At 43.9% G+C, this 23,527-nt stretch overlaps 2 protein-coding genes across 2 annotated transcripts in view; one reads left to right on the top strand and one right to left on the bottom strand.

The window, feature by feature from the left end:
• The window catches only part of ANKIB1 (ankyrin repeat and IBR domain containing 1), a 68,342-nt gene extending 61,956 nt beyond the window's left edge, over window positions 1-6,386 (bottom strand). Inside the window, exon 1 of the mRNA XM_054161068.1 lies at window positions 6,368-6,386. The gene's annotated coding sequence lies outside the window, so the exon portion shown is untranslated. The remainder of the gene's footprint in view (window positions 1-6,367) is intronic.
• Window positions 767-18,654, top strand: KRIT1 (KRIT1 ankyrin repeat containing). Its single transcript, XM_054161072.1, has 17 exons — window positions 767-838; window positions 1,753-1,871; window positions 2,651-2,810; window positions 4,135-4,227; window positions 5,539-5,668; window positions 6,403-6,646; window positions 6,860-6,975; window positions 7,400-7,543; window positions 8,722-8,878; window positions 9,931-10,038; window positions 11,781-11,937; window positions 12,638-12,789; window positions 14,106-14,272; window positions 15,144-15,231; window positions 16,011-16,217; window positions 16,568-16,684; window positions 17,441-18,654. Exons 2-17 carry the CDS (start codon window positions 1,770-1,772, stop codon window positions 17,507-17,509), a joined length of 2,211 nt encoding a protein of 736 aa, XP_054017047.1. The 5' UTR covers window positions 767-838; window positions 1,753-1,769; the 3' UTR covers window positions 17,510-18,654.
• Window positions 18,655-23,527: the final 4,873 nt, after the last annotated feature.

The following is a 23,527-nucleotide window of genomic DNA, read 5'->3' as shown; positions in this document are numbered from 1 at the left end:
AGAGCTGCGAGGAAGGCCGAAGCTGAGGCCGGCGCCGCGGCTCCCTGTGCGGGACCTGCGCTCGGTGGTGCGGGCGGCGCGGCCTTCCCCATGCGCGTGTCCTGCGGCCGTCTGTCTAGCATGGTCCCGGGCTGCTAAGGGTGCTGGGGGGCAGATGACGGAGAAGCTAGGCTGAGGCACTTTATTGAAAAGGACCTGCCTCCTTTGGGACGGGGAGTGATGTTGCTATCTGTGTTTGACCAGGGTCACTTCACTGCTGGTGCCTCTGAATCTGGGCATCGGTACTGTGTCCTCACAGCCTTACCCTTTGCCATCCTCTTGGGTTTTGTTCCCTGGAGTCATACCACAGCTCTGTGGGCTGTTTCTCCAATATCCTCACCCCACTCTGGATTTCGTGCAGAGCACTGGCAAGAGTTCACCTATTACCTGATCAACAATGTGTAGGTTCCCTCCACACAAGCTTCTGACCCAAAGCTAGTATATCCTGGTCCATGTAAGGAAGCCCAGGGAAGATGCTTTTTCCAGCCTAGAAGTGGGTGTTTCTTGTTCTTTTCAAAACTCTTAGTATCCCAAAGTATGAGCTCTCTCAGATCAGCATCTTGCTTATTTCATGTTTTTAGATGCTTCTGTAATGCAAACCACTAGATGTTTCTATTTGGCTATCACTGAGACCCACCATTAAGTCATCTAACTAGGGTGTTTTAGCTTAACTGAAGATGAAAATGTGCATTCTGTTATTTATGTTGGGGTTTTAACTCTTTTTCAGGTGGTCTGATCCCAGCAAAAACACTGGACTAAGGGCATGGGAATCTGAAGACCTCTGTTTCTCCTAGAAGAGGTGAAGGACACAAGAAACAGTAATGTTAAAAACTCTTTGTGAAGGCGTTAGTCTGCACACAAAAAAACAATGTGTGCTTGCTGATACAGACTGAAAGGGAGTTCATTTGCTCAGCTGGAAGGAGCTCATTGCCAGATGTGACCTTTCTCAAATCTTGCTCTGTGACTTTACCCTTAGGGAGGCTTTCCCTATTATTTTCGTAACTTTTTAAGGTTGTTGAGACTTGGCAGTTTGGGTTAAATAGAAGAGAAAGCAAAGTTTTATCTTAAATCAGTCCACTTTGGGCAAAATCTGAAGACTTCCTCCTTTCAGAACCTGTGTTTTAATGAATTGTGCACCGGCGTGCAGCCCCACTGAAGTCCAACTAAGTAAATGAAGCCATGTTCTGGTTTATTTTTATCATCTTTGTTACTTAGGCTGTAGACAAGCCTGTGTTCTACTTCCTGGGGCTGGAAGAAAATCAATGTATTTTCTTGCAGTCCCTGTGGAACTCACACAGTGCTTTGTCACAGCACCTTTTATAAATTACAGTGCTTGTCACTTTAGAATGGTTTCTTTTTTCAGTTTCATCTATTTTTCAGAGGCCTAAAAATCTTTGCCCTTTTGCATAGCTTGCAAAATGGGGAACACAGTTAAAAGCAGGAAAAAATAGACATTCTCTGTATTTGAGAAGGGGAGTGTGGAGAACAAGATTAGTTGTACGGAATCTCCATGATGTAGGATTTTCCCCTTTCATGAAAAGGAAGTGGAATTAGATCAACCATTGGTATTCCTCCAGCTGAAGAACAATAAATGAATAATGCAGAGAAAGCAGAGGATATAATTACTGCATCCTGAAGTTCAGCATGCTGTGTTTTGGGTTGATTTGTTTTTTTTAACCTAACCTTTCCTTCCTGTTTATTCCTTGTTTCCAGTGATAAAATAAGGAGAGATGGGAAACCCAGACAACGCTGGAGATGCTTACGTTGCTGTGATTCGTCCCAAAAATACTGCCAGCCTCAATTCCCGGGAGTATCGAGCTAAATCCTATGAAGTAAAACTAGTTACATTTCTCTATTTATTCATGTTAACAGTTATTTTCTCTTCTGCTATATTGCCATCCTGTCTTGGATCACGAATAGCGTGACCAGGGAAGCGGTTGTCTCTCTGTACGCAGCACTGGGGAGACCACTGAACACAACCTTGAGTCCTGGGTTCAGTTTTGGGCCCCTTACTCAAAAAAGGACACTGAGGTGCTTGAGCAGGCCCAGAGAAAGGCAAGGAAGCTGAGGAGGGTCTGGAGAACAGGGCTGGTGAGGAGCAGCTACGGGAACTGGCACTGTTTAATCTAGAGACAAGGTGGCTGAGAGGAGACCACATTGCTCTCTACAACTCCCTGCAAGGAGGTTGGAGCCAGGTGGGGGTTGTCTCTTCTCCCTAGTAACAAGTGACAGGAGAGGAAATGGCCTCAAATTTAGGTTGGAGATTAGAAGAAACTTCTTGACTGAAAGGGTTCTCAAAGCCTGGCACAGGCTCCCCAGGGAGGTGGTGGAGTCCCCATCTCTGGAGCTGTTTCCAAGAGACAGAGATGTGGTGTTGTGGGACATGGTTTACCCCCATCCTTGGAAGAGTTAGAGAACAGTTGGACTGCATGATCTTGAAGGTCTTTTCTACCCAATATCATTCTATGACTTCACCATCCAGCTCTTCCACATTCAATGCTTCCTGATTTTGTTATTGCTTTTACAGTGGTACAATAAAGACTTTTGTTGAAGTGTTCTGTACTTGTTTCGGTCGTATTTAAACTCCTTTGTTTTCATTATTGTTTGAAAGATTTTGTTGCTTGAAGTTCCCATTGAAGGCCAGAAGAAAAAAAGAAAGAAAGTTTTGTTGGAAACTAAACTGCAGGGAGGCACTGAGATAACCCAGAGCATCTTGGATTTTGTATTGGAAACCACCAAACCAATTTCACCAGCCAATCAGGGTATTAAAGGTAAAAAAACCTTTTTACTTTCATTTATTGTTGATAACTCTATAAAGCTGGTTTACCAGTTCAATGAGCATGGAAAGGTTATGCAAAAGTATGCAACTAGTTTTAAAAAAAAAGGGATGTTTTGAGGTTCATTTAAAAAAAAACAGCCGATTCTACAGCTAAAATCTTTTATTTCCCTTTGCTTCCCTTTCAAGTTCTCTGGAATAGTTACTAAAAGATTTTTATTAAGTGAAACTCCACCTGTCTACCACTACTTCTTCACCTCAAATTGACATTTATTAGCTGAACTTCTGCTAAAGCAGACTGAAATGGCTTTTTTTCTCCCTAATTTCAGCTCAAACTTGAACTAATGAACCGACTGCTTCTAAAGCCAGCATTGTTCAGTGGACTACCTACATGAAAACACTTCTGGCTACATCTAGAGATAGAATGTGATCAGTACATTTCCTTTGTTGCAACAGCTTCACACTTGTGCTGACAAGAATTGTTTTAGCCAACATATTTCATTTCCAGATTGGTCTGAACTACTGACTAAAGCACTTTCCTCTTCGCTGCATCCCTGATCTCTGCCTTGTAAGGCAGGTCATATTGATTTACAGGAAGGTTTTCAGTGCGAACAGGACAATGCACCGCTAACAGAAAAGAAAAAGCTAGTAGCATGGTAAAGTGTTGGGGGTGGCAATAATTTGAGTTGGAGGGGTTTAATAAAGCTAGTTGAGCAGGAATCATGAATAGCATTAATACACATTGAGTAAAATGTAAGGTAAAATGCCTAGTAAAGCAAAAACCTGAATGGTTTAGAGGGGTTTAAATGGACTCAGAGAGCTTAAGCATTGATATACACAGTTTAGTGTGGTTACTACTAAACTATGCAGCTGAAGTCAGAAAAGCAAACCAAATGCTCAGTTCTGTACAGGTGGAAGGGGAGGATAAGATGGAAAACTGTGCTACCAGAACATCAGTAAAGCACTCACCCTAAGATGGAATATAGCATGCTCTCAGATCAAAACCAATCTTGTTTATCTCAAAGAGAGGTGGTTTGGGGTGTGTGTGTGAATACTATGAAAAAATCAGGAGTATAGGAAAACTGCTGTGAAAAAAGGGGCAGAGTCCTGTTATTTTTCATGATCATGGACAGAACCATCTTTATGCCCTTTATTTTCTCATACATTTCTTAGCTTGCTTGAGATTACAGTTCATAATATTATTATTTTTCCCTAGAAATCAAAAAGGTTGAACCTAGTAAGATTTCAGCCAGCCAGCTCTAGGTTGTTTTGGTTTATTTTGTTGGTTAATCACTTGATTTTGTTTAATCCTGTGCTAGGAAAGCGTGTGGTGTTAATGAAGAAGTTTCCTCTTGATGGAGAGAATGCAGGCCAGGAGGCTTCACTTTACGTTGTTCCAACTGTTGTGAAAGGTAATGCTGAGCATAAAATCCAAAGCTACTTCCATATTAGGGTTTATTAAGAATTTTTATGCATGTGTTCCATTGCTTTTTCTGTATTTAAACATTCAAAGTTCCATTCAGGTGGAAACTAATGTCTGCTTTAAAGCTTGAAAAAGTTAATAATAAGGTAGAAACCTTGGGTTTAATGCATTGCCTTTGTTTCTGTAAGGATAGGACACTTATAAAGCTGTATTTGTTCACTTGATTATATTTCAGAACATTGGAGTTTTCTGAATGCCAGTATAAGTCAGAGATTGTACTCAGAGCTCTTTACTCAGAAGAATGCTTATTGAAGTCTCTAAATGATTTTGTTTGAAGAAGGAATGGTGAATAAAGCCTTTTTAAGGCAAAGTAAATTGCTTGCCAGGAGCCCTCAACACAGGGACCTGATGGAGCGAGACCAGAGGAGGCCATGAAAATGATCAGGGAGGTGGAGCAGCTCTGCTACAAGGACAAGCTGAGGGAGCTGGGGTTGTTCAGCCTGCAGAAGACAAGGCTCCAGGGGGACCTTAGAACTACCTGCTAGTACCTGAAAGGATCCTACAGGAAGGCTGCAGAGAGACTGTTGGCAAAGGCCTGCAGGGACAGGATGAGGGGGAGTGTTTTGAAATGAGAGCAGAGCAGATTTAGATTGAATGTGAGGAACAGGTTCTGCACCATGAGAGTGCTGGACTGCTGCAATAGGGTTGCCCAGGGAGGTGGTTGAGGCCCCATCCCTGGAGCTATTCAAGGTGAAGTTCAAGAAGGCTCTGAGCAAGCTGCTCTAGTGGAGGATGTCCCTGCTGAGTGCAGGAGAGTTGGACTGGATGACCTTTGGAGGTCCCTTCCAATCCAAACCAATCTATGATTCTATGAAAGTAATCTGAAGAAGAGCCTGCAGTTAATGTCTTTGTGCTTTTGGAGAAGCTCCCTCATTTTTACCATACTGATAGGCCTTAAGCAGAAAAACCATTAAATAAATCCCACTGTGTTACTAATAGCAATAAATAACCTCTTCTAGTCCTCTGTCCTAATACATGTTTTTTCTAGAACCAGTATACATTTAATAGTAATTCCTCAGATGAAGCTGATCACACTGATGGAATAGTAACTGAACAGTGTTAAGATTTTAAGGCTATTCTCTTGAGTTCTGAGCTGTTCTGTAAGGATTTTATGTCATTTCTGTAAATTAGCCTTTGGAGCAAAATGAGCTACTCCAGTCTAAAGTCAGCTGGGAATGTGTAACTCCAGAAGACAGATTCTTCTTTTCAGTGTATCTTCAGAGTGTGTTTCCTCTTTCAGATAACACAAAATATGCATACACTCCTGGATGCCCCATCTTCTACTGTTTACAAGACATCATGAGGGTCTGCAGTGAATCCAGCACCCACTTTGCTACGCTTACTGCAAGGATGTTAATTGCCTTGGATAAGTAAGAAACACTGCTAATGAAAACATATCAAAGCAGAAGTTAAACAAGAACCTTGGTAGATGTAGCACATGGGGGTTTCTAGCATTCTTGTGATTGAGAAGGAAATGATTATGCTAATGTGATCTTCTTCATGGTTATCAGAAACTGAAGCTTTCATAACATCTTTCTGCATCTATTTAAAAGCCCTTAGCAAATCAGGAATGACGTGCTTCTCAGCATGTGCACGCTGACAGTAGTAATACTGAAAGTAAGTAGGATGAGGAGTGTTGGTGTGGTTAAGTGCTTTGGTTACCAATAGTTACTCTTAACCTTCGTTGATAATTTCCTTTCTTTGAGAGCTTGCATCTGCAGGAAATGTGTTTGAGCAAATACATTTGGTTAAAAAATGTCCTATTTGGGGATTGATTTAGGGATATAAAATTGGCCAAGCGCATTCTTTACAGTAAGGGGAGGTGAGACACTGTAATAGGTTGCCAGGGAGGCTGTGGATACCCCCTCCCTGGTCCAGGCCAGGTTGGATGGGGCCTTGAGCAAGCTGGGCTAATGGAAGGTGTCCCTGCCCACAGCAGGGGCTGAAACTGGATGATCTTCAAGGTCCCTTCCAACTCATACCAGGATTCTGTGATAATGAAATATATTTATAATTATCATAGATGAAACCATTAATGGACAGACATGACCAAAATAGTCCTTTCCTACCTGAAAATTAATTCCTCTCCCATTCTGTCCTGCAGGTGGCTGGATGAACGGCACAGCCAGTCTCACTCCATCCCAGCTTTATTCAGACCATCTCCTCTGGAAAGAATTAAAACAAATGTCATAAACCCAGCCTATGCCATAGAACCTGGTCAGACAGAGAGCTCCTTACACATGGGTTACACTGCCCTGGAAATAAAGAGTAAAATGCTGGCACTGGAGAAAGCAGATGTGTGTATCTATAACCCTCTGTTTGGGTCTGACCTTCAATATACCAATAGGGTAAGAGCCATACTTTCATTTTTATTTGTGAACCATAGATACAAGTTTTCACTTTCCAGTTCATGTATTCATTTCTTTCTGGGTTTTCAAATCCTCACACTGAACATCATCCTCTTGAATTCTAAAGTGCTGCTATCATTACTTTCAAGACAATACCCAGCCAAATCTCAGCAAGCTCTTTTTTTCAGTTGTGTTTAAATTATGTCTTCACAGGTTGACAAAGTGGTAATAAATCCATACTTTGGCCTTGGAGCCCCAGACTATTCAAAGATTCAGATCCCTAAAAGAGAAAAGTGGCAACGTAGCATGAGCAGTGTCACAGAGGACAAGTATTTTGTTACTTTCCTTTCTCGTTCATGGCTAACTTTGTTTTGTTGTACTTGGTAGATTTGGTCAGAATGAGGTTCCTGTTACTTTAGGGCTTTACTGTATGAATCCATAGTTAAAAATTCTGTTTGCAGTACTAAGCATGACTAAGTACTGAAAGTCTGACTGCTGAAAACACAACAGTTAAAGGATGGATCAAGAAAGACTTAACCTTATAAACATTAGAGAAGCATTTCTTAGCATAATGGACTGAAACACAGCTGTGCTTGACTGCTGCATGACTAAACTATTAGTTGTATGAATACTGGCACATTTACCTGCATGAGCTTCATTTTTATTCTTCATGTAGATTAAATATATATATATATTCTCAACTGTTGAAATATTTCTGAATTGTCTCCTCCTGTTTCCCCTGCAAATCCCTAGGGAACACCAGTGGGTGGATGATTTCCCTCTTCACCGCAGCGCCTGTGAAGGTGACTCTGATTTACTGAGCCATCTTCTGGATAAAAAGTTTTCTGTTAATCAGCTGGACAGTGACCACTGGGCACCCATCCACTATGCATGCTGGTGAGTCAGGTGGATGTAGTTCCACCAATCCAGTGCATTCCTGCTAACAAAATCACAGAATTGCCAGGGTTGGAAGGGACCTCAAGGATCATCTAGTTCCAACCCCCCTGCCATGGGCAGGGACACTTTCCACTCTGTAAGGTTGCTCAGAGATGCATCCAGCCTGGCCTTTAAAACATCCAGGGATGGGGCTTCCACCACCTCCCTGGGCAACTTGTTCCAGTGTTTCACCACCCTCATGGTGAAAAACTTCTAACATGACTCTTCAGCTCTAACCCTTTCTGTCATTTATCATATAGGCTCAAAAAGGAGGAACAAAAAACCCTTTAGACATTTTACACTTAGACTCCAATCTATTTATAGATACATTTATCTATTTTTATTTATTTAGACAAAAGTATAAACTATAATGTATAATACTTTATTATATATGTAATATGATAATTTATACTTTTCATTCTTTAGGATGAGAAGAAATAACCTCAAGTTGCACCAGGGGAGGCATAGGTTGGATATTAGAAGAAACTTCTTGACTGAAAGGGTTCTCAAAGCCTGGAACAGGCTCCCTAGGGAGGTGGTTGATTTCCCATCCCTGAAAGTGTTCCAAAGAGGCAGAGATGTGGTGCTGAGGGATATGGGGAAGCACCACCCTTGGTAGAGTTAAGGAATAGTTGGAGTTCATGATGTTCTGATCATCTAAGTTTCTTCTAATACCCAACCTAAACCTCCCCTGGTGCAATTTGATGCCATTTCTTCTCATCCTATCACTTGTTACTTGGAAGAAGAGACCAACCCCCACCTGCCTCAAACCTCCTTTTCAGGCAGTTTTTGAGAGGCAGAAGGTCTCCCCTTAGCCTCCTTTTCTCCAGATTCTCTTTTGAAGCAAGACTGAGCTGTTTTGCCCTGACTAAATTGCTCCAACTACCCAAACTTAGCTAGTTTAAAACAAGCTTCAGTGTGTCTGTACTGAATCAAATAAATGGTTGCCAAGGAAGTGCTGAACTCATCCTAATTTCTACAAACTTATTTATGTTCCACTATCACTGCTGTCAGTTCAAAGCTAAAAACTCTTGAGCATGGAAATCCACTTTTCCAGTTTTAGGACTGTCTGAAATAATTGAAAAAAGAGACTTAGTTTTACATTTGCTTTGTCTGTTCTGCTTTAAACCTGACTGCAGGTATGGAAAAGTTGAAGCCACTCGAATGCTGTTGGAGAAAGGGAAATGCAATCCAAATCTTTTGAATGGCCAACTTAGTTCTCCTCTTCATTTTGCCGCTGGAGGAGGGCATGCTGAAATAGTACAAATTCTACTGAATCATCCAGAAATTGACAGAGTAAGTTCTGTTCAATCATAGAATCATGGAATGCTTTGGGTTGGAAGGGATCTGAAAGATCATCTAGTTCCAACCCCCCACCATGGGCAGGGACGCCTCCTACTAGCCCAGCTTGCTCAAGGCCCCAACCAGCCTGCCTTTGAACACTGCCAGGCTTGGAGCTTCCGCAGCTCCTCTGGGCAACCTGTTCCAGTGCCTCACCACCCTCATGGGCAAGAATTGCATCCTAATGTCTCATCTCAATCCAGCCATTAGACCTCATCCTGTTGCTCCATGCCTTTGTCATAAGTCCCTCTCCAGCTCTCCTGGAGGATACCTTAAGCTGCTCTAAGGTCTTCCCACAGCCTTCTCTTCTCTAGGCTGAACAACCACACTCTCTCAGCCTGCTTCCATAGCAGAGGTGCTCCAGCCCTCAGATCATCTTAAGTGTCCTCCTCTAGATGCTCTCTAATAGTTCCATGTCCATTTATGTTGGGGCATTCCACAGCTGGCCCCAGCACTTCAGGTGTGGTCTCAGCAGAGCAGAGGGGCAGAATCCCCTCCCTGCCCCTGCTGCCCACGCTGCTTTGGATGCAGCCCAGCACAGAAGGTCTCCCTGGTTTCTGGGCTGCCAGCACATGGTGCCAGCTCATGTTGAGCTTCTCCTTACCCAGCACCCCCAAGTCCTTCACCTCAGCTCTGCTCTCCATCCATTCTCCACCCGTCCTGCATTTGTGCTTGGGATTGCCCCAACCCAGGTGCAAGACCTTACTGAAGGTTGTCTTGGGCCCACCTCTGCACCCTGTCCAGGCCCCTCTGGATGCCATCCCTTCCCTCTTGTGTGTTGAATGCGTCACAGAGACTTGTTGAGGGTGCCTCAATTCCACTGTCCATGTCAGCAACAAAGTGCTGAACATGCTAAACAAAGGTGCTCATAGTTAAATTTGTTCCATTCCCTCTACTTTTGTCACTGTATGTCGATTACATGGGATGAAGGATTTGAATTCTCTGAATGTGTAACTGCCAACTTGTTTGCATTGACAGCCAGGTTGTGTTTCTGGTTCTGGTTGCAGCACATTACTGATCAGCAAGGAAGATCCCCACTGAATGTCTGTGAAGAGAACAAACAAAACGAGTGGGAAGAAACTGCCAAACTGCTGAAGGAAGCCATAAACAAACCTGTAAGAGTTTCTTTTCTTCATAGGTTAAAGTTTAGGTTTCATTTACATGTGTAGAAGAGCTGGGCTCATCTCTGACTGATACTGGAAGTGTGCAGCAGACAAATTAGTGTCAATATTTACAGATCTTTTGCCTCTAAATATTTCTGGGTGGTTATTGCTCAAGAAATACCTGCAAGGCCTTGCATGTGGTGCTTTCATGTGGTTTAGTTGTAGAAGCATCACATCAACCATTGGTTGGGTTTTTCTGAGCATACAACCAGTAGCTTTCTCTGGCCCTCTCATCCTGAGGTAGATGTTAAATTAACCAAATTACATCAATCGACTTCAGGTGCACCTTGGATCTCTGTAGGAAGGTAGCAGTAAATCTGTCAGGTTTTGATGGTTTAGATGAAATTCCACTCTATGGGAATGAATCTTCTGAAAGAATTAATGAATGAATTAACCTCTTTTTATTTTAGAGCTTTTATGTAATTGATCAAATAGCGGCAGGTGTGTGTCTGATGACTCAAAAAACCCTAATTCAGACATTTGAAGTAAATTTCCCAGCATAAAAGGTGATACTTATTACAATTACTTATTGCAATCAAATCAATACATTAAAAATGATGTTAAAAGAAACGAGTGCAGCAGGAGTCACAGTGACTACTGCAGCAAAACCAGACTGATACTTTCCATTCCAGCCTTCTGCAGCCAGTTGACATTTTCCAAGGCATTAATCTCTCTTTTTCCCCCCAGAAGCTTTTCATATTGATGTCTCAGTTCGTGATTTGAAGGAGGGAAATAACAAATTCCTGCAATTTTATTTTTCTTCAAGCAGCTGGAGAGATGAACACAAGAACTGTCATTGATTTATGACTTGTGTATTTTTTAAGCATCTGGTTTAAGTTTAAAGTCAGCTTTCAGGAGGCATATTTTGGGCCTACATAATTGGGTGAAAGCTGTGGGGGTTCTGAAGGGGAAAAATAATTTCTTAGTAGTAATAGCGAAGAACGCTAAAAGATGTTGGAGAGATTGTATTGGGATCTGTGGAAAGGGTGGTTCTTACCTCTGAAAAAATCAGTCTTTTTAGTACAGACTAATTGAGGGGAATAATTAATATCCTGGCAGGAACAGCGAGGTGGACGTTGCAGGGTGTGCATAGGCAGCCGAGCCCAAATCCCTCAGGGCTGCTTGCCTTTGAATTCAACAGAAGTGAAGTCCTCAAAAGATCAGTAACATATTTCTGATAGTTATTGTGGTAACAGCAGAGTGTTAAGAGCTTGCACAGGACATGAACTAAGCAGTTTTGACAAATACTAAAGGTGTAAGAATTCTGCAGTTGTAGTTCACAGAACAGTGTGGATACCGAATTAGGAGAACGTTGCTTTCCTCACCAGAATCATAGAATGGTTTGGGTTGGAAGAGACCTCCAAAGGTCATCCAGTCTAACCTCCCTGCACTCAGCAGGGACATCCTTCACTAGAGCAGCTTGCTCAGAGACTTGTCCAGCCTGACCTTGAATATCTCCAGGAATGGGACCTCAACCACCTGTTGCAGTGTTCCAGCACACCCATAGTGCAGAACTTGTTCCTCACATCCAATCCAAATCTGCTCTGCTCTCATTTCAAACCATTGTCCCTCATCCTGTCCCTGCAGCCTTTGCAAACAGTCCCTCTGCAGCCTTCTTGTAGCCCCCTTCTGGAAGCACCAAGAGAAAGGATTTTAACCAGCTCTTTGTTTGCTCTGTTTAAATTGGGATGCAGTATGAAAAGGCACGAATTTATCGTATGGATGGGTCGTATCGCTCCGTTGAGCTGAAGCATGGAAACAACACCACTGTCCAGCAGATCATGGAGGGGATGCGTTTGTCTCAAGAAACTCAACAGTACTTCACTATCTGGATCTGTTCTGAGAACCTCAGTAAGTAACCAGGAAGATCACAGAATCATAGAATAGCTTTGGTTGGAAAAGACCTTCAAGATCATTGAGTCCAGTCATTCTCTAACTCTGCCAAAGCTGGTGCTAAACCATGGTCCTCAGGGCATTCAAAGATGTGCATCTTTGAAACACCTCCAGGGTTAGAAATTCAACCACCTCCCTGGGCATCCTGTCCCAGGCTTTGAGAAGCCTTTCAGTCAAGAAGTTTTCTCTAATAGCCAACCTAAACCTCCCCTGGTGCAACTTGAGGCTATTTCCTCTTGTCCTATCACTTGTTACTGGGGAGAAGAGACCAACACCCATCTGGCTCCTTTCAGTGAGCTGTAAAGAGCCAGAAGGTCTCCCTCAGCCTCCCTTTCTCCAGACTAAAGAGAGTCCATCTTGATATTCCTTTTTTTTTTAAATAAAACTTCACTCTTGAGAAGCTGAAAATTACAGAAGTGCATCATATGCATTTAGTGAGCTGATGCTGAGAGTTTTGCCAAAAAGTTAACAGTTTCAGAACCTTTTTTGGATAGCAGTTTAGAAAACAGAGGGGAAAATGTTTGTTCATGAGTCCTCAGGTTCAGATGCTCTGGTTTTGGTGCAACATTTCATTGTATCTGTGTCTGCTCAGCTGGTTATTTTCTGTTTATTTATTTAAAAACAAAACCCTGTTGTTTGGTTGTTTGATTGTTTCCAGGCCTCCAGCTGAAGCCATATCACAAACCTCTGCAGCATATTCGAGACTGGCCTGAAATATTCACTGAACTGACAAACTTGGATCCTCAAAGGGAAACTTCACAGCTTTTCCTGAGAAGAGATGTTAGACTTCCACTGGAAATAGAGAAAAAGGTCTGCACTGGGATATGATAGCATGACGTTGTGGTCAGAGGCAGAATGCTTTGACCATCAACATTCAGTGTGTTCAACCATAAAATCACAGCCTGCTTTGGGTTGGGAGGGACCTTTGATAGTCTAGTTCCATGGGCAGGGACACCTCCTACTAGACCAGCTTGCTCAAGTTCCCATCCAATCCACCTGTGAACACTGCTAAGTATGGAGCCTCCACAACTTCACAAGTTCACTGGATAAGAAGTGACTTAATTTTTGCTGTCTTCTACTGTTTTAGAGAGCAACTGAAAAGTAGTAGCTCATTTTTGGTGAAGAGCTGTGTGGGAGCTTTGGTGTTGAAGTCAGGAAGGTGCTTTGGTCCAAACCCCTGCAGTCAGCAGGGATATCCTCCACTAGAGCAGCTTGCTCAGTCCCTTCTCCAGCCTGACCTCCAATATCCCCAGTGATGGGACCTCTGCTACCTGCCAGGGCAACCAGTTGCAGTGTGCCAGCACCCTCATGGTGCAGAACGTGTTCCTCACAGCCAATCTAAATCTGCTCTGCTCCCATTTCAAATCACTGCCCTCATCCTATCCCTGGAGGCCTTTGCAGACAGTCCCCCTGTAGCCTTCTTGTAGCTCCTTTCAGGTACTGGAAGGCTGCTCCCTGGAGCCTTCTCTTCTGCAGGCTGAACAACCCTCATTCTGTCCTCATAGCAGAGCTGCTCTAGAACACTCAGCTTTGTCAGGGCTGCCTTCTGGACCCTCTCCATTGGGTCCATGTCCTTCCTGAGCTGAGGGCTCTAAAGCTGGACACAGCACTGCAGATGAGGTCTCTCACTGAGCAGAGGGGCAGGATCTCCTCTCTCCATCTCTGGCCACATTGTTTGGGATGCAGCCCAGGCTGCCCATTGCTGGCTCATGTCCAGCTTCTCACCCACCAGGACCCCCAAGTCCTTTTCTGCAGGGCTGCTCTCAATCTCATCACCCCCAGCCTGCACTGATATCTAGGATTGCCTTGACCTAGGTGCAAGACCCTGCACTTTGCCTCACTGAACATCATGAGACTTTCCTCAGCCACCTCTCCAGCCTGTCCAGGTCCCTCTGGATGGCCCCATGCCATCCTTCAGACTTACCAACCACACCACTTCTTAGCTTGGTATCATAATGAAAATACCTCTTTGGGTTTTTTTCTATCACAAAGCATCCCTAAAATGTTCCCTTCAGTCAGGGTCACACCTTTCTCTTCCGCCCTCAAATTGACAAGGAACTGTATTTTATAGTTTCTGAACTTGATTTCTTCTCCACAGAAATCATTCTTTAAATATCTTTCCACAGATTGAGGATCCTTTGGCTATCCTGATCCTTTTTGATGAAGCCAGATACAATTTGCTGAAAGGTTTCTATACATCACCTGATGCCAAGCTGATCACACTAGCAAGTCTGCTTCTACAAATAGTCTATGGAAATTATGAGAGCAAGAAACACAAACAGGGCTTTCTAAAGTAAGTATGTGTGGTTAAATCTTAAACTTATGGGTACACATTAAGTATTTTTAGATAAAACTTGCTGTGGAAGTCTTGAGTTTTAGTATGTTGTGTTTGTTCTTTTTCCCCATCCCTGAGCTGTAGTTCAGAGTAATCCCATATCCCTTGTAGCATTAAGAGAAGCTGGATGTGGGGGTCTGAAAAAGATGAATCTGAGTTTTTGCAGTGCCAGGCAGAGGGATGGAGGTTCTGTATTCTGTAGGTCTGCACTGAGATGCAGGAACACCAAAATGAGTAAAACTCTTCATGTGAATGAAGGGGTTTGGCACAACTGAGCCTCTGGACAATGCTGAGGAAGCCTCTTACTGTGTCCAGTTAACCAACCTGTGGGACTGGTTTCCTCCTTCTTAGAAGAGGACAGACCATGGAGGGAGATGATTACCGTTCTCTCACTTGAATGTTCTCTACTACACTGAGCTGGTCACAAGTAGAGCACCAGCTCCTCTTCTCTCCTCTCTGCTTGCCAGCACAATCTGGGACCTGCCTTCTTCCTCCCAAATCCATTTCTACAGCACTGAGTACACCAGGATTCCAGTTCTTTGTTGTGTCTATCTTCACTCCACCCTCTCCCACCTCCACCTCTACTCATTCATGTCACAGCCGCTGTGCTTGTTACTCTTCAGGCAGGCAAAAGGATTTTATGTGGGCTTTTGAGGTAGTTGATGTAAATGTTTATTAAAAGAGTGGTCATTTCACCCATATATCCAGGCTGTTGTTTGTAGGAGAGTATCCCTGACCTTAAAGACACAAGCTGGCAGGCTTCCTTCTTGCTCCTTACTTTGTTTAGTGAGGACATTTTTTTTTTGTCTCTCTTTTGTTTTTCTTTTAGTGAAGAAAATCTTAAATCTATAGTACCAATCACTAAGCTAAAAAGTAAAGCTCCTCACTGGACAAACAGGATACTTCATGAATACAAGGTGAGAGAAATAATCCAATAGTGGGGAAAAGGATCCTTAACATCTTAAACATGTTTGGATTGTTTGGGTGTCACTTAATGAAGAAAAGTGGTGGTATGGAAGGCTGGTAATGTGTATGCCCTAAATTCTGGTTGAAATGCTGGGGTTTTTCCCTTGTCCAGTGAGAACTGTTAAAAGTAAATACAAGGATCACCTGATGAGTTATCTTCAGTGTGTATTGGGGATGCTGCAGTTCTGACATACATGTCAAAAAAAAGCCAGCTCTGGCTTGGGTTTTGACATCTGCTCACAGGGATGATCACACAATGTAGGGGTTGAAAGGGACCTCCAGAGATCATCTAGTCCAACCCCCCTGCCAGAGCAGGATCAGCTAGGGCAGGTCACACAGGAACGCATCCAGGTGGGTTTTGAATGTCTCCAGAAAAGGAGACTCCACAATAACTCTTGGCACTGGAGCAGGCTGCGCAGAGAGGCCGTGGAGTCTCCTTCTCTAAAGACATTCCAAACATGCTTGGACATGTTCCTCTGTGACCTACTCCAGGTTGTCCTGCTTTGGCAGGAGTGTTGGACTCTGGAGGTCACTTCCAACCCCTACCATTCTATGATTCTGCCTCAGCCTCTTTTGGCATTTGAGCCTTTCTATGGCTGTAGAGTTCTGATGTTGCTGGGAAAGCCCTTTGGGAATGTTCATTTAGTGGGAATTGCAATAACCAATGGATGTTCTTCAAATGACAGCTATTTGAGGGAGTTGTTGACTGCCATTGTTGCTTTGTTTGCAGAACCTCAGCACCAGTGACGGTGTAAGTAAAGAGATGCATCACCTGCAGCGTATGTTCCTGCAGAACTGCTGGGAAATCCCCACTTATGGAGCGGCTTTTTTCACAGGACAGATATTCACCAAAGCAAGTTCAAGTAGCCATAAAGTCATCAAAGTCTATGTAGGAGTGAATGTAAAAGGGCTTCACCTCCTCAACATGGAAACAAAGGTCAGCTTCAGTGAACTGTCAGGGGTAACTCTTAAGCTTCATCCTGGTCTCTGGAATTCTTAGTGTCATTACCTTAAGGGTCTGTTCCAACTTTAATGATTTCATGATTTCTCATCCATGGTTCTATGATTTCTGATCCAACTCTTTAGTTAAACTTGACTATGAAGATTTCCAAGACCTTAAGATCTTTATAAAACAATTGTTGTATCTACTTCTGTACATCATAGGCTACAACTAGATTGTGGAATGTGCTGTTCTCCATCAGAATTCTAAGTGAGCAAAGGAGAATTCAGTTTGTGAGTATGGAGAAGGACATTTTCTGAGTGACAGGTTCCTACATTTCATTGCAGGCTTTACTCCTCAGCCTGAGGTATGGCTGTTTTATGTGGCAGTTGGGAGATGGAGACACGTGTTTTCAAATCCACAGTCTGGAAAACAAAATGAGCTTTATTGTGCACACCAAACAGGTAAGGGTTGTCATTTTTCATCCTTCACAGAATCACAAACTGGTTTGGGTCGGAAAGGACTTTCAAAATCACCTAGTTCCAACCCCCCTGCCAAGGGCAGGTACACCTCCTACTAGCCAAACTTGCTCAAGGCCCCATCCAACCTGCCTTTGAACACTGCCAGGCTTGAAGCTCCATAGCTTCTCTGCGCAACCTGTTCCAGTGCCTCATCACCCTCAGGGGGAAGAATTTTGCTTCCCAATGGCTCATCTCAATCCAGCTTCTTCCAGTCAGGAGCCATTACCCCTCATCCTGTCACTCCATGCTTCTGTAAAAAGTCCCTCCCCAGCTCTCCTGGAGGCCTCCTTCAAATCCTGGAAGGCTGCTCTAAGGTCTCTGTGGAGTCTTGCTCACACTTGTGGATGTCTGGTGGGAAATGGCTGCTGTCCCTTTAGCCTGTCTCAGTGGCAACATGGCACACTGTCGTGTGGTGACAGAACGGCAGGTCTGAGTTCCTTGCATTCTTGAAGAGCAGCTGCTTTTGATTCTTGTGTATGAATGGAAATGAAGTAAAAAGCTATTAATGGAAGATAATTTATAGGGCAGGTGATTGGCCCCATTGAGAAACACTTTCTGATGGCTGAGCAAGCTCCAGTTTTTCCACATTCCTAAAAGGATGCAGCTTTTAATTGACCATTTTAATCTCCTTGCATCTGTCATATGCCTGCTTGTGTCATCCTTCTGAAAAGCTGACAGCCTTTCTTTACCTTTCTGCAGGCAGGCCTCGTCATAAAGCTTCTGATGAAATTAAATGGCCAGTTAATGCCTGCTGAAAGAAATGAGTGACGGAAACCAACGAGAGCTCTGACACAGCATCTGATGGCTAAGCAAAAAAAACTTCATCACAGAAGGCTTCCACATAGGTGATTTTTCCACAAGAGAAAGGTCCATTTGTACAGTTTTGTACCTTTGTACAGAAGCTGCATGGTGTATTTTTTTAAGAAAGCTCTACAGTACATCTCTTATTTTTATAAGTATTTTTGTCTTTCCTATATAAGCTATCGTAGGGCTCAAGCTTAACCAGTGAAGCCAATGAAATGTCAGTGGTTTAGCACGCTGGACAAAGCTTGGGAGCTTTTGTTCCCAGAGGGGTTACCAGTGCCATTAAGCAAGTCTCAGTTGACCTCTTGACCTTTGCTGGGACATAGAGGAGGTTGTGGTTGTTACAGGATTTTGTAGACACACTTTATATTTAAGATACTGTTGAGAAGTAGGCTTAAAAGAGCAGTTAGACCTTTGAGCTACCACCTTTGATAAACTCTTTGTATGTGGTTTCTGACAAACGTTAGAGCTGGCTTTATTTTTACTCTTAACTTTCTCCTACTTTGTATTTGTATTTATTCTAAGATATTGCATGAGGATGTCAAAAGGGAAATACTTTAGAAGCCATATGAAATGTTTAGCATGCTTGGGGTTTGAAAAAGAATGGGTTTTTACTTCTGCTGTGCAATATAAAAGGTGGCTATGGAAGAGGGGGAGACACAGATTTAGAAATGAATCTTAACTCAGAGGACTTCAGAAAGCTGAATAAATCCCACCCTGGATTACAACACATGTGCAGTGACCAAAACTCGTGTAGGAGGTACTAAGTTATTCCTGTTCAACTCATTTTATGACTGATTACTTCAGTTTCTCCAGCTGCAAAGAGTGCAGGAATGAAGGTTGATACTGCGAGGAAGTCAGACAGTTTGTAAGCTACTCTGCCTGTCCTTTGCAGAGTCAGGATTGGCTCCCAGGTGTCAGACAAGACCCTACCAATCTGCAGCATATCTTTGCCCATCAGAGTAGTATCCATGAGATAAACGTGGAACATTTTGGGTTGTATTTTCAGGGTTTTAAGTGCACTTGATGACTTCTTCCGTGTGAACTGCATGCTAAACCAGTGCAATATTTTGTAAAGAAGTTTTAAAATAAAGAAATTTAAAAAATAAGTTAAAAATCAGCACTTGCCTCTTAAGTTTTCAAAGGAAAGTTCAAAAGGAATGTGCTGTTTGTGTAGGAACTTTACTCATACCTTACTCCTAGTAAGTGCAGTTGGAACAAATGATAGTAGCTAAAAGTGACCAGAAGATTTATATTTTGTAATCTTCTTAGCAAGCTCTACTTTTTCTACTGAACCATCATGGCATAAATACCAGTAAATCTTTATGGACTCTTAGGTTTTCTTTAAGGGAAATAATGCAGCAATCAGGTCTGTCTTTGTGCATCCTTGCCATCACCTGGCACTGCTATCAGAAATACACTTCTCTACATAGCACTTTGGTAGAAAGAGGTAAAAAAGGTTAAAATGTCTGTCAGTTGCATATTTAACAAGACTATGAATAATCTGCCTTACTGCTGTACAATTCTTTCTGCTAAACTCTTATTTATTACTATCTAATAAATTGTTTGCAACGAGTCACATTTCATTGTTTTCACCGAGTAATAGAATGGTTCTGGCTGGAAAAGACCTCTGAAGTCATTGTGTCCAACCACTCTCTAACTCTACCAAGGCTGGGGCTAAAACAAGGCCCTCAGCACCACATCTCTGCCTCTCTGAAACACCTCCAGGGCTAGGGATTCAACCACCTCCCTGGGCAGCCTGTGCCAGGCTTTGAGAATGCTTTTAGTCAAGAAATGTCTTCTCCCATCAAACCAAAACCTCTCCTGGTGCAGCCTGAGACCATTTCCTCTCATCCTATCTTGTTACTAAGGAGAAGAGACCCTAACCTCACCACAGCCAAGAGGAAGCAGAACATCGTGGTGAGCAGGCACTTCTGTCTCCTGAGACTACAGCTCCCAGCATGCCCCAAGACACACTGCGGCCGATCGGATGTTCCAGTCCCGCTGTGCACATGCCTCAGCTGACCATCTATGCCAGGCCTGGCTTATCATAGAATGGTTGGGTTGGAAGTGACCTCCAAAGGACATCTAGTCCAAGCACTGAGTAGTCAGCAGGGACATCCTCCACAAGAGCAGCTTGCTCAGACTTGGCCAGCCTCGCCTTGAATATCTCCAGGGATGGGGCCTCAGCTACCTCCCTGGGCAACCTGTTGCAGTGTTCCAGCACCTTCATGGTGCAGAACTTGTTCCTCTCATCCAATCTCAATCTGCTCTGCTCTCATTTCAAACCACTGCCCCTTATCCTGTCCCTGCAGGCCTTTGCAAACAGTCCCTCTGCAGCCTTCTCCCCAGTTCTGAGTTCACTGAGCTATAAATGTTTGTGGCACATTCCAGTCAATCTGGAACAGTATTTGCTGTATGCAAAAGCTCATCTTGAAAAAGGCATCTATGAGTTTTATTCTATTAAGAGAAAACTTTTCCTAAACCTTTATCTGGTTTGCATTATTCAACAAAACAACACAGTCTGTGTTACTATTAACTATCCTTGGAACTAACAAAGGATCATCATAGAATCATAGAGTGACTTAGGTTGGAAGGGACCTCAGAGCTTATCCACTCTAACCCCCCTGCCATGGACAGGGACACCTCTCAACTAGACTCAGCTGCTCAAGGCCTCATACAACCTGGCCTTCAACACCTCCAGGAAGGAGGCAGCCACAACCTCCCTGGGCAGCCTACTCGAGAGTCTCAACACCCTTGTGCTGAAAACTCCTTCCTAAGACTCATTCTACCCCTGCTCTGCCTCAGCTTCAAGCCATTCCCCCTTGTCCTGTCTCTACACACCCTCATGAAGAGTACCTCTGCAGCCTTCTTGTAGGATCCCTTCAGCTACTGGAAAGCAGCTCTAAGGTCCCCCTAGAGTGTCTCCAGGCTGAACAAGCCCATCTCCCACAGCCTGTCCTCATAGTAAAGGTGCTCCAGCCCTTGATAATCCTTGTGGCCCTCCTCTGGACTCTGGCCTTTCAACAGAATAATCATTATAGCCTTCATGTTCTGGTATTAAGTGGTCCAGCAGAGCCTCTGGGCTTTTTTTCTTCAATACCAATTAAATCTCCTGCTGTGACAACCATGAGGTGGAGAGGGAGTGGTGGGGAGACACACTGAGTGACTGGCAGACATTTCAGCAGATTTAACTTATCCCACTAAATCTTATTTTTCCCTAATTTATCTTTTTTTTTTTTCCCCCTAAAAACCCCAAGCAGGATATACTCAGGAATCTATTGCATCCAGGGATAAAAAGAAATCAATGGAAACAAATTCCTGTTTTCTTTTCATAAATAACCCTGTTGACCTCCTCCATGGACAATGCACAAACAGCTGTGGGTATCCAGAGCTTTCATCCATGTTTGGGAAGCTCCCAAACAGGAGGCATACTCCTGACTGCTTACTCTGCACCAGTTTTGTACTTACATCCAAGAGGAAACAATGCCTCCAAACTGGGGGGGGGCTTCAAACAGGTTACCACAGGTCTGGGGTCAGCTACTCTAGAGATAGCTTTACACTCAAAACTGATTTCACTTAAAAAAAACCCTAGGCTTTCATTTAAGACTTTCCCCTCCAGGAGCGTTAATTTTCACCTGAAAGGGTCGTGAACCAGCAGAAGTGTGAAATACAGCAGCAGCAGCACCAAAGCCCCACAGGTTTCTATTCACAGGAAACATCTGCCCACCTTCCTCCTTCTTTCAATTGGAAACTTAAGTTTTCAAGGAAGGTCAGCCCATAATGCCCAAGTATCTTCCTGTGCCTCTACAGCCATTTGGCCTTGCTTTGAATGCACATCACCAGAATGACTTGCAAAGCTCTTTCCAGACCAAACACAGTTTTCCCCATGCAGTCTCACCATCAGGCTGGCCCTACTGCACTGATAGCACCAAGAACACTTAGGCTGTGGCCCCTCCAAGGGTCACACCTGCAGTGTGCCTCAGCCCAAGGCTGTTCCTTTTGTGTCTGGTAGCAGAAGTTCTGGGGTTTTTTTTCCCATCTCAGGCCTGGCAATAGGAAAATAAAGAGCTGTGTCATCTCACAGTGCTATAGTGGGAAGCTGCAGACAGTTCAGAGGCTGATTGCTAATGAGCAGGAACACTGGCCTTTGTGTCATTTTAGCAGCTTTGGGGTTTCTTCTGACAGTAGGTTTAAGACTCCCTCTTTGTGCACTCTGTAGGCTTCATTTCTATGAGCTGCTCAGTGCTCTGCAGTAGATATTGGCCATCTCGCAGCCCAAAGCACACAGTGCACATCTGGGTGCTCTGTCAATTATAGCTTTAATGAAGACTTTAATAAAAAAGGGCTTAATAAAAGCTGTTGGCAACAAAGGTTTATATTTTACAAGGAGTTTAAAGCCAAAGCTTACTGTGACCCTGACCCACCCTGGCAGTGCAGGCCTTTCCAATTCAACCCTCATGAATAGCTGAGAGGCTCAATGTGCTCTCTCTAAATTGCCATGGACTGAGCTGGGGAGGAAATTGGCTTCAGAACCACAAATTGATTAACTCAGTTCAATGAAAAATAATCTAAACACCATAAATGTAGTTTTTACCTCAGCAGCATTTGAATTAGCATCATTAGAATCAACAAGACCAACTTATACCACATACACCAAGATTATGCTCCTTGCAATGCTACCTACTGCTCCTTGGTAAGAAAATTAGATTGGAATTCAGTACAGATTGCAAAACCAATTTGAAACCTCAATAGATTTTAACTTGAAAATGCCTTTTTGAGGGATTACTTAGAACTGCAAGTGGAAGTGTTTCAAACTGACTCCCCTTCCATAGGGGGGGGACTGCAATTTTGTTAGCTGCCTAATGAAAGCTTTCATGTGTACCCCAAGTCATGAGATCAGGAACTCTGCCTCCTCATTTGTCAGTCATTCGATTTTGTTTGCAACAAGTCTTGATTTGAATAGCACAAGAAAGGATAAAAATTTCAGGAGAAAATTTCGGGAGATTCAGTCCAATACCCCTGCTAGACCAGGTTCACCTACCATTGGGTTGCACAGGAACATGTCCAGGTGGGTTTTGAAAAGCCTCCAGAGAAAGAGACTCCACGACCTCTCTGGGAAGCCTGCTCCAGGACTCTGCCACCCTCAGGTTAAAGTAGTTTTTCCTGAAGTTTAAATGAAACTCTCTGTGTTCATTTGTACCCATTGCCCCTTGCACTATCAGTGGGCACCAGTGAAGAGACTGGCCCCATCTTCTTCATTTCCATACTCAAGGTATTTGTAAGCATTAATCAGATCCCACCTGTTTTCTCTTTTGCAGGCTAAACAGCCCCAGGTCTCTCAGCCTTCCCTCATGAAAGATATGCTCCAGTACCCTAATCCTCGTGGCTCTCCACTGGGATCTCTCCAGTAGCTCCCTGCCCCTCTTGAACTGGGGAACCCAGAACTGGACACAATACTGCAGGTGCAACCTCATCAGAGCAGAGTAGAGGGAGGAGAACCCCCTTCAGCTGCTGGCCACACTCTTCTTCATGCACCCAAGGAGACCAGGCCACGAGAACACTTTGTTGGCTCATGGGGAACTTGTCGTACACCAGCGTTCCCAGGTCCTACTCTGCAGAGCTGCTTCCCAGCAGGTCACCCCTCACCTGTCGTAGTGCAGGGGGTCTCCAGAGACAGGACCCTACACCTGCCCTGGTTGAACTTCAGGTTTTGCGTGCCCAGCTTGCTGCGCTCCGAGCGCATCCGGCGGGAAAGGCCGCACTATTTTACTTCTCGTGGAACATGTGTACAACGTCTCACCGCTCACACTGCTCTCGGAGGCGGTCGCAGTACTCACAGGCGAAACGCAGCGGCCTGGTGCGCAAGGCGAAGCTCTGCCGCAAGCAACACCGGGCGCTCGAGCGCGGCCGCCCGTGCCGCAGCGCAGGCGCACTTCTCCTCAGTGACACCGCGCGGCTCACAACCCCCCACCCAACATT

Source organism: Dryobates pubescens, chromosome 4 (assembly GCF_014839835.1).
Source record: "Dryobates pubescens isolate bDryPub1 chromosome 4, bDryPub1.pri, whole genome shotgun sequence".
Classification (NCBI taxonomy): domain Eukaryota; kingdom Metazoa; phylum Chordata; class Aves; order Piciformes; family Picidae; genus Dryobates; species Dryobates pubescens.
The sequence above is the reverse complement of the archived record's forward strand: the minus strand, read 5'-3'. Positions and strand labels throughout refer to the sequence as shown.